Here is an 11510-nt window from a genome sequence, read left to right on the forward strand (position 1 = left end):
CCCGGCTCGCGACCTTGGAAAGAGCAAAACATCGGGCACTTCCTGTTCCTGCAGGATGCAAAGAGGTCCATATGGGGATGCCCCCACCTTCGGAAGAGCGCAAGGGCGATGTCCGGGCGAAGGGACCACTCGTGGGAGCAAAAGGACCAGCTGAGACGATCCACCAGGGTATTCCGAGCCTCGGGGAGAAAGGAAGCGACTAGGTGAACCGAGTGGGCTATGAAAAAGTCCCACAACGTCATGGCCTCCCGACAAAGAAGACGAGATCTCATTCCGCCCTGCTTGTTCACATAGTATACCGCCGTTGTGTTGTCGATAAAAACCGAAACACAGCGGCCCTGGATCTGCCGATGGAACGCTTGACAAGCAAGGCAGACCGCCCTCAATTCTCGCACGTTGATATGGAGGGCGAGTTTGGGAGGAGACCAGCGACCCTAGGTCCGCAGGGTACCTAGGTGAGCTCCCCATCCCAACTCTGACGCGTCCGTCGTCAGGGACAGCGAGGGCTGGGGCGGATGGAACGGAAGCCCTGCACACACAACGGACTGATCCAGCCACCACTGGAGAGAGAGGACGATGTCCGGGGGAATCGTGATTACTGAATCTAACGGACCCCTGGCCGGACGGAGCTGAGGGATGAACCAGGACTGGAGGGGCCGGAGGCGGAGTCGAGCATGCGCCGTAATGAATGTGCAGGCTGCCATGTGGCCCAAGAGTGTCAGGCAAGTACGCATGGAGGTTAGAGATGCTGCCTGCAGCCTGTGGATGATGGCTGTCAAAGCCTGGAACCGCAACAAGGGAAGAACGGCCCTGGCTATGGTGGAGTCTAGAACTGCGCCGATAAACTCTATCCTCTGAGTAGGGGATAGAGTGGACTTCTCGGCGTTGAGCATCAGGCCTAGACTCGAGAAAAGGCAGCTGATCATGCGGACGTGTGCGAGGACACGGTCTTCTGAGGGTCCCCGGATAAGCCAGTCATCGAGGGAGGGGAACACATGTACCCGACTGCGACGAAGAAAGGCGACGACTACAGCCATGCATTTGGTAAACACTCTCGGGGCCGTCGAGAGGCCGAACGGGAGGACCGTGAATTGATAGTGCCGGCCGCCGACAAGAACCTCCGATTGGGGAGGGAAGATGGCTATATGGAAATATGCGTCCCTGCATGTCATAAGAATGGTCGGCGTACCAGTCTCCGGGATTCAGGGATGGAATTAATTGATCCCAAGGAACCATGGCGGAACTTCAACTTTGGACAGGTATTTGTTGAGCTCTCGTTAGGTCGAGGATGGGTTGTAGACCTCCCTTGGGCATTGGGGATCAGAAAGTAACGGAGTTAAAATCCCTGCCTTCCTCGTTTCTGGAACCTCCTCTATGGCCCCTCTGCGAGGAGCGTTCGACCTCCTGGGGAAGAATCTTGCTCGTGAGAGGGGTCCCTGAAGAGAGGACGAGGTAGAGGGGGCGGAGGGCGGGTGACGAAGGAAACTGTAGTCCATTTGTAGTGGTATCCTAAGCTTGCAGCGTTAGCGGAGAACAAGCGGTCCGAAGTAAGCTGGCACTCATAGCCGGAGAGAGAACGAAAGACGTATTAGAGAAGGGAGGAGATGGGATCCGTGGAAGGACTGGTCACAGCAGGCCCTCGGGCGTCACCTTCCAAAACGAGGGATTCAGCCCGGAGGAAGGCTCTGGAGGGACCTTGTGCGGCTCTGGCCCCCCTGGGTGCCCGATTTGTCTGCGCCTGCCTTTCTATTTCGCCAATCCTGGCAAAGTTCCTTGCCCTTTTGCCTGGCTTTTGGGTTAATGCCTAGTCCTGCTGCTGAGGCACTGAATGAGTCGACGCTGCGTTACCTTGTATGCATGCCTAGGGCACGCCCATAATGACCCTTATTTATCTTTTGAGGCTTTGCAGTCCGTCAGGAGTCAAGTTCTTGTCCCCAAACAGGCCCTGGCCCTCATTCGGAATGGTCCCTGGATGGTTATTATTGGAGAGTTCCGAGGAAGGCCAGAGACCTGAAGCCGCGAGATGCAGCGCATAGTGACTCCGGGAGCCAGCAGTTCTCGCGACCGAGGTTCTGGCTGCATCCAAAGCCGCGGGATAGGGAAGTGCGTGTCGACCGTTTTTCCCCTTCGGTCAAGCCTGAGAGCGGCGAAACTCACTGACGAGCGTTCTTTGTGGGAGGAGCTCCGTTTAAACTTATCAGCCACCGCCCAGGTGTTTGTACGGCAGTAAGCGGCTGAGCCAGAGCTTGCTGGTTGGAGACCCGCAGCTGCAGGGCTTCCTGGCGGAATAATGACCTTGTGGCCAAGGGCAGGTCCATACGGTCTCGCCTCCTTAGACTTGGGAGCATTGAGAGCTGTTGGTCCATGGCGTTCCCTTCTCATTCACAGATGGAACGACGAGGGGGATACCTTGCGGGGCGGGTGACATATAAGTACTTCATGCCCTGCAATGAGGGACCATGTATTTTACGCTACACCCCGGAGCGATCGGGGCGAACGGGAAGGCCGAGTGACTGCCAGATGGTGGTGGCGTTTGGCTTGGATGTCCGTATGAAGGCAGGGCGACACGAGTGGGCGCGTCCGCCGAGAGTATGCTCACGACCGGGGTCCTCGATCTCGGAGACTTCTCAGCCTGGATGTTCATATTTTGCGCCACACGCGGCTGAGGAGATCTGGTGTGCCCTGAGGTCCAGTGGGGAGGGACTGGTGGATGTATCATCGCCCGCGCACCTTGAACCGCCTCATCTGGGGAGTGATGACGAGGAGACGACCTGGCAGGAGCGGGTCTCGTGGCGGCTCTGACTGGAGCACCGCTTCTGACTCTTGCGGAGAGCATTCAGCATCCGGAGAAGATGGGGACGACTGCTCTTCCATAGGGGGATGGGAGGAGGGCGTGAAGAAGTTAGCCTCCGGAGCCTTGTGCTCTGAGACAGGACCGATCGTGGGGGAAATTTGCTGAGGGCCCTGGGCTTGATTGATACGCCCAGGGGGTCAGAAGCCCCACTGTGCGGACCATGCTCCTTGCTGACCCTTCGGAAAAGAGGGCGGCGGGGTCTTTTCAGCTTCTAGGTACACACTGTCCGCCGCAAGAGACAGAGCCTTGGCGGAGAGGGCATGGTGGAGCCGAGCGGGAGTGGTACGGCGTCCCGCGATTGCAGACGGCGAAGACCTCCTCGGTGCCGGAGATCGGTGCCGTGAGCCATACGGCGCCGCGTAGGGGCGAATCAAGACGGGACCTGCCACCAGCTCCGGGTGCCGGGAGGTCGACCGGGATCTGGACCGTCGATGGCCGGGAACGACTCCTCGAGTCCCGGTGCCGGTACGGTGGCTGGAGCCAGAACAAGTGCCGGGAGTTATCGGGACCGGCGTGAAGACGACCTGCGCCCGCGAGTACGGACCCCCTCGGTGCCGTCGTGGAGAGCGGTGCGGGACTGCAGCGGCGCCGAGCGAGACCTCCTCGGGGATCGAGATCGGTGCGAGATCTTGACTGGTGCCGAGCCGAGAGTCCAGGGACACTGTGCTCGCATCGGTGTAGGCTGTGCCCTTGATGGTAGAACCCGCACGGCGGTGCGGGGGTTGGGGCAGCCACAGGCTCCGTTAAGGCGATGAGGTCCCTGGGCCGACGAGAGGTCTCGGGCGTGGACGGGACCATCAGCTCTACCCCAGATCTTGGCGGGGAGCTGGGAGGGGATCGGACTCGACGGACCCGCCGGGCCCGAGTCGACGAAGTCCCTGGCACGGCAACACGGCCGGCGTCGCGCCGGGTGCTCCTTTCGGGGCTGTTTAGCCAGGGTTAGAGGACGTCGAGGGCCTCTCCCTGAGCCGGTGCCGGAGAAAGGGCGGTGCCGTGGCGTTTTTGCGGCGCCGGAGAGATCCGGTGCCGGAGCCGAAAGCGGCACTCGTGCCGAGGACGCAGGGGTTAAGTGCCGCTTCCATCAGGAGCGTCTTGAGGCGCTGGTCTCGCTCCTTCTTGGTCCTCGGTCTGAAGGCCTTCAGCAAATGCGGCACTTCTCGGATATGTGTCGATTCCCCCAGGCACTTCAAGCAGGCGTCGATGGGATCGCTGGGTGGCATCGGCTTTTTACAGGCCGAGCACGGTTTGAACCCCGGCGAACCAGGCATGAGCCGGGGCCGGGCGCCGGGCGAGGGCTAGCGCCCGAACCCGGGCGTAACTATATACACTAGAACTATAAACTACAACTATACTATACTAAAGTAAACTATAATTAAAACTAGAACTAAACATAGAACGATGAACGAAGAGAAGCTAGGGACGTGGAGGACAGCTATGCGCGCTCCACAGTTCCAACGACCGACACGGCAGGTAAGAAGGAACTGAGGGCGGGCGCGTCAGCAGGGGTATATATTACCCGCCATGACGGCGCCACTCTAGGGGGCGACCTGCCGGCCCACTGGAGTTGCTAGGGTAAAAGTCTTCCAACGATCGTGCACGCACGGCGCGTACACCTACTGGAATGGATATGAGCAATCACTCGAAGAAGAATTTTACGGCCTGTTATGCAGGAGGACAGACTAGATTTTCAAATAGCCTCTTATGACTTTAAAATCTATTAAATCTTGATGTGAAAGAAACAGTGAACAGCAAAACCAAGGACAATTTACTGACCATAACAGGGCGCCTCTTTGAGTCCCTCCACTGGCTCCCCTCTTCACCTCTACATCAAACACACACTTCTTGCCTTTCCCTTTAGGGCCCCTCACAACTTCACCACACTCTATCATTGTATCAATCCCCCATCCTCACCCTACCAGTGCTCCCAGCCATTCCTAACCACCCTTTCTAAACCAAACAACCTAATATTTTTAGTCTCTCCTCATATGGAAGCCATTCCATACCTCGTGATCATTTTCGTTGCCCGTTTCTGTACCTTTTCCAGTTCTAGCAGATCTTTTTCGAGATGGGGTGACCAGAACTGCATGCAGTATTAAAACTTGGGGCATACCACGGATCTATATAGTGGCATTATGCTATATCCTGTCTTATTTTCTAGCCCTTTCACAATAGCTCCCAACATATTGTTAGGTTTTTTGACTGCCGCTGCACACTGAGTGGCTGTTTTCAGAGAACTATCCATGATGATTTCAAGATCTCTTTCTTTAGTGGTAAGAGCTTATTGAAACCCCACCATTTTGTATGTAGAGTTGGGATTGTGTTTTCCAGTGTGCATTACTTTGCATTTATAAACAATGAATTTCATCTGCCATTTTGTTACCCAGTCACCCAGTTTTATGAGATCCCTTTGAAATTCTTTGCAGTCATCTTTGGGCTTCACTATCTTGAGTAATTTTGTACTGTCTGAAAATTTTGCCTCTTCCCTGTTTACTCCTTTTCCAGATCATTTATGAATATGTTAAACGGCACTGGTCCTAGTACAGATTCTTGGGCAACCATGCTATTTACCCATCTTCATTGTGGAAACTGACCATTTATCTCTATCCATTGTCTCCTATCTTCTAATCAGTTACTGATCTATGAGAGCACTTTCCCTCTTATCTCACGGCTGCTTACTTTGTTTAAAAGCCTTTGCTGTGGGACTTTCTCAAAGGCTTTCTGAAAGACGAGTCCTCTTCATTTGCAGCACTTTCCCCATGCTCTGGAAATACTCAGGCAGACCTAAGGCCCTGAGTCTACACATATGCACACCCTGGAGGCATGCAAAACGATTTGGAATGTTGTGTTCTTGATTAACTTCTATGCAGCCCACCACCAACTCAATGTGGATGGGCCACTTATGAAGGTGAATGAGCCTGCTACCGCCCTGGCTAACAAAACTGGGTCTTTTAGCTCAAGTAGTAGAGGCTCATGTTCCAAGATTCAGAGATCCCAGGATCGATCTAGGTTGCTGTCAACCAACCCAGTGACACAATATTACATTAACCCTAACCCATCTCCTATCAGCCTTCCTTTATTGATTTTAGACAGACAGCGTCAACAAGCCAGCCCACCAGCATCCTTTTGACTTTACCTTTGTTTGTTGCTGCCTCCATGGCCACAGGCAACTGCATGAGATAGTCTACCCTTTCTGTGTATCGGACTTTCCTAGACTGGCAGCACTGTGTGCGTTCTTCCACCAGGAACCGGAAAACATCGCTGGGGTTTTCTGAGCCAATGCGGTTTCTCTGAAGGGAAGATCAGACCTGATCACTTGAGTAGCATCACAAAGCCCAGAGTGTGCAAATTGCTTTGCAGACATCACAAGATACCACCCTTGCCCCAAAGAGCTCACGCCCTATGGGCCACATGTTAGTCCATGCCGGGAGAGCCCTGCATGAGCCTGGAAGTTGCCACTGACATCCATGAGGAGAGACAAATGTCTGCCCACACAGTGTAACTGCAAAATGGGGGCTTTAATAGAGATATGCTGCATGGAGTGAAAGAAACAGTAGGCAGCAGGAAGAAGGTAGGTTACAGTAAATACTTTGGTTAGAATGTGCCTTACAGAATCCTTTCAGCAACCAGATTATTACTCTTATGCTCTGAGAACTGCACTGAAACAGAACAAGCAAATTTTAGTTAATTATGCAGCTGGAATGCCACTCAAATAGTATACCTTCTCTTTGTTATGCAAGTTAATGTCTGTTATCGGGCACTTGCAGAAAAAGATCTACTCACCACCCCTATAATCAGTGCACTCGGTTTGGGACATGGAACATTATGCACACAGATCTGAATAACTTCACACAGAGCGTAGCACATGAACAAACACCCTTAATCTCAGAGGGCGGGGAGGAGGTATGCTTTAAATTGTAATTGGTTGTCTCCTTTGTAAATTTCCTTTTCAATGCCTTAAAGAAAGCATTAGCATTCAGAGTGTTGACTCTTTTGCATTGTAGCACTGAGCTGCAGCTTAATGGAAGTAACATTTCATACTACAGACACTTTGCTTTCTGTATGGAATCCATCTTCCCTATAATGATTCAATAACATACAGCTGAGATTTGTAAGGAAGCTAGACAGGGTGATTTATCTGCTTCAGAAGAAGATATAAATATGTGGAATAATAATAATACCTGCTCCATTTAACATTCACAGTCTTCATAATTATAAATATATTGACAACTTGTAATTGTATACAGGTATACTTGTAATTGTATACTGGGTAGCTGTTGAAAGGGACTACACTGGTTTAGAAACTGGTTTAGTTAGATCAGTGCAATTCTCATGTAGCTTAAAGGGTTTGTAAAAAAATGATGAGATCACATACTGTCCTGTTTCTCATCCCCTAATATGTCAAACAGAGATAAAGAGAAGAACTAGTGAACACTTTCTCACCTCTACGAGGTTTATAAGGTGCAGGAAAAACTCCTGTGCATCTTGCTGTCTATTGGAGGAGAATTCTGGGTGCCCTTTGCTTACAAAGGCCTTAAACATTCGAGGAGAAATTCCATTGTGTTGAGGCTAAAAACAAATGAAGAGAGAAATATTTTTGAAAAGCACTTCTGTGCACAATGGTTTGAATTACACACTGGCATGAACCTTAAAAGTTAGGTTTCATGATCAAAGTGCCACAGGAAATGAAGCCATGCCACTGAATGCAATTCATAATCCACTGCCTAAAAGCTTTGTAAATGCAGCATTCGAATTGACTAGCAGTGATTCGTATCCTTCCAGAACAGCAAATTCACCTATACTTAAATCTCTGAAAACCAGGAAACAAAGAACTACAGTAGACATCAACTGCGCCCCACCTCTGTGTCCCCTAAAGCTGGAAAGAGCTCCTGTGGAGCCATTGTAATTATGCTTCAGCCAGGGCTGCCTTATAAGAAGTCCTGAAGAATAACTAAGTTATGTGTTGTGACCAACAGAACTCCCTCATTTATCTGCACGCTCCAACTGCCTTCACTGCACTCAGCACAGCTGCACAGATTGGTGCGGGGAGTGCTTACAACAGTACTTACACGAGATAGCACGCTACATGACAGAAGCAAGTGCAGGTGTTGTTCCAGAGGGAATCCTTAGGACAAGGGTCCAGAGGTGGTAACAACTGGCAACTCGGAGGTGGTTTGTGCAGAGTAGGTCAAATCTAGGCCAGATGCAGCTAGCTGGTGTTCATTAAACCTGTCTAAAATGTGACTTCACCTTAATGAGAATATGGTCTGACAGTTTCTCCTGCAGCCCCTATGGGTTCTGTCCCTGCAGTGCCCCATATCCTCCGGAAGAGAAGCATGCTAGGATGTCTGACAAGGGCAAGTTGGAGCCTCACTCAAAGTGGGCAGATGCAGGCTGGGGATGGTGTGAACCTTAATTCTGTAATTCCTGGTTTACAGAGGTTTAAGCACAGGCGCATCCTGCATTCTGGAAGGGTATGAGGCATTGCCAGTCAATCCTAATTCTGTGTTAAGGTTTTTGGACAGTGAATTTCCCTTGTTTTTTAAGGAAGTGGTGGTATTTTGAGGAAATTATGGTAAAGAATCGTGCATGAGTGGAGACTATGGGGGGAGGGGGTGCCTCAAGGTGGCTTCCTCTCTACCACTTGACCACTAATCCTAGACTGGGCCCCCACGAGGCACAATAATTTTCAACACAATCCAAGCTAGTGTGTGTATTTTAGAGAACTTGGAAAAACATGCTAATAAACAAGTAAGTAGAGTGGTGCTACCACCCCACTACAATATAGGAGAAGCAGCATGAAATACGACACAGGTAAACCACATTTTTAAAGAAAACTTTCACTCAGAAGGCCCAATTCTGATCTCAGTGTCACCAGTATAAACAAGGACTAACTCTTTTTAGATCAATGGAGATCAGAGCCAGGCCCTTAGTTTACAATGCTTGCTCAGCGGCTGGCAGTACATCAATAACATCATAACACTAAGATGCTCTTTAAAGGCTTCTTTAAACATCTAGAGACTCAGTAGCGCTGGGAATTTCTGAGTACTGGGTTGTGTATCATACTGGTGTCCTCAACTGCCCTGGATCAAAGGAGAAACTATATATCCTGCTTCCTTCTAAGGCTTAGAAGCAAGCAAACTGCCTGGCCCCAACGAGGCTTTCCCAGATTTCTGATGCACTGAATTTGGAATTAAGCCTCATTGCCATTTAAATGCAACTTTTATTCGACCATCTGAGTAGCAAGAAGAAAAATGTGCAAATATGCCATATTCTCGAGACTAGGATCTCACACACACAGCAAGCCCTTTCCACCAGAGGGAAACTTGATCAATTTAAGCCAAAAAACAAGATCAGTGGCAAAGTCCTGAATGAAAAATCAGTTCCTGGTGACTCTATAGATGTTCGGCCTCTTTTTTATGTTGAAATGTCTCCAAGTCGCCCACTGCTCTTCCTAAACAGCTTTACAGAAGTGGAAAGAAGGTTCTACCGCCACAGAACCAGGAATATTTATAGACTACCAGGCATAGTTTCCTCATCAACAGCTGCAAAACAGTTTAGCTATATATAGAGTGGACTGAACCGCTCAAAATCTCACACAAATGCTTTGACAGGCGGCACCCACTGACAGTTTATGGCTGGATTCCAAAGACCCAGGATGTTAAAGGCCTGTTTGCACTCGGTGGAAAATGCTAATGAGTAAGATGTGAAATTCATGTTACATACACACGAAAACAGGAGTCAAGGAAACAGTCTTACAGGTTTGGCCAAAAATCCCTACACAATTATACTCATTCATTGAAAATGCCAGAGCAAACATCTTGGAGGGCAAAATGTGCACTAGGTCTACAGCTGCATTTATCTACAAAATTCCCACCATTGCAAGGCCACCAGTGCAGCTCCACCAGAGGGAGCGAGAGTGGGAAATGTCGACGCCAGCAACTTTCTAAACAAGGCCCTAGTACAACAAAGAATTAAAACAGTAAAACCTGTTTCACTCCTGACATCATGTTAAAAGCTGCTTAAACAGGAAGACATTTGAATCCACTAAATTATGAACAATGCATATTCTTTTGTGTCCGTGGATGGCGCTCTGTTGAATTAACTGGCAGAGATTAGCCCCAAATGTTACTCTGCCAAAAGCTCTGGATAGTTTATTACAACATTCACAGTAGCAAATGCTGTAGCTAGGGTGGAGATGCAGTTTTCATTCTAATCCCCCTTGGCCCATTAAATGTGAAAGTTAAGACACTGCCCTTTGTTTTGTTAAACATCCGTAGGATATTCAACAAGTTAGTCGCTGTAGACACTTTAACATTGAGGTGTTGAACGTCTTGAAAACTGTATCCTCCATTTCTCAGTGTTAACGATGCATTAACATTAGTTCTTAACTTTTAATAAATGAAACGCAAGCAGATTCACCAAAGCTTCTGTAAGTGGGGGTTGTGAGGGATAATAATATAGGTAACTACGGCAACCTTCACTCTGTTTCTGTGACAAAAGTATGCCCAGCTTCTGTTATATCTAAAAATACATCTTAGATTTTATCATGGATGCTTCTTCCAAGAAAGAAAGTTCCCCTCCAGACACAGTATCTTCAGTATCTATTACAAGTTGACCTTTTGTTTCCAAACATCCCACCCTGGTGGAAGGGAGGGTTGGTCTCTGCTTAAATTTCATGTTCTGTATTGGGCTCAGGGTAACAAAGGTTGGCAGGGACATGAATACAAACTAGATCCAAAATTTGACTGCCAAAACAGCATCAAGATAAATTGAGGTTATACAGTTGCACAGATATAAACCTCTATGGCATGCACCTGGCAAGACAGCACTGTATTTTCATGGTAACTAAGGGCTTGCTTCCAGGATACTACAAAGTCACCCCCACCAACAGGAACTGCCGGATGAAAATAAGGGAAGCCTAGAAGCACTAGCATTTGAACTGAAGCAGGGGAGAGGGGAAGAGCGAGAGAAACATGAGTTAATGAAACCCCCTGTAGACAGAGGAAAGATGAACTGTGGTCCATGGTTTCATAAAGTTTAAGGCCAGAAGAAACCACTAGATCAGTGGCTCTCAAGCAGGTCGGGACCACAAAGTTTTAGTGGGGTCACCAGGGCTGGTGTTTGGCCCCAGGATCTAGCCAGTCTAAGCCAAACCCAAACCCAAACCCAAGCCCAAGCCCAAGCCCAAACACAAGCTCCACCACCCAGGGCTCAGGCTCAGGCTTTGGCTTCAGCCCTGGGCAGCGGGGCTCAAGTTACAGCCTCCCCATCCCCCGGGGATGAAGTCCTTAGGCTTTGGTCCCCCAGCCCAGGGTGGTGGGGCTGGGGCTTGGGCTTGGGCTTGGGCTGGGGGGCCAAAGCCTAAGGACCTCTTGGGGTTATGTAATAATTTTTGTTGTCAGAAGGGGATCACAGTGCAATGAAGTTTGAGAATCTCTGCACTAGATCTTCTAAGCCTGACCTGCTGTATAACACAGGCCATTAAAGTTCACCAGGTCTCCCCAGTATTGAGCCCAATGCATAGGCGACAACTTCCCTTCTTTTCTGTGGGTGCTCAACCCACCTCTGCCCCCAGCCCCACCCTCAGCCCCCCTTCCATGAGGCCCTGTCTTGCCCTGCCTCTTCCCAACCCTGCCCCGCCCCCCTTCCAACCCCT

General features: G+C 49.9%; 1 protein-coding gene across 1 annotated transcript in view; it reads right to left on the reverse strand.

Annotated features, from left to right (window-relative positions):
- The window catches only part of USP13 (ubiquitin specific peptidase 13), a 100222-nt gene that overhangs the window by 21968 nt on the left and 66744 nt on the right, over positions 1-11510 (reverse strand). The window contains exons 11-12 of the mRNA XM_032783664.2: positions 7295-7420; positions 5988-6141 (exon numbers count right to left, since the gene is read on the reverse strand). Of these exons, the coding sequence (XP_032639555.1) occupies positions 5988-6141; positions 7295-7420 (280 nt within the window). The remainder of the gene's footprint in view (positions 1-5987; positions 6142-7294; positions 7421-11510) is intronic.

Source organism: Chelonoidis abingdonii, chromosome 8 (assembly GCF_003597395.2).
Source record: "Chelonoidis abingdonii isolate Lonesome George chromosome 8, CheloAbing_2.0, whole genome shotgun sequence".
Lineage (NCBI taxonomy): Eukaryota > Metazoa > Chordata > Testudines > Testudinidae > Chelonoidis > Chelonoidis abingdonii.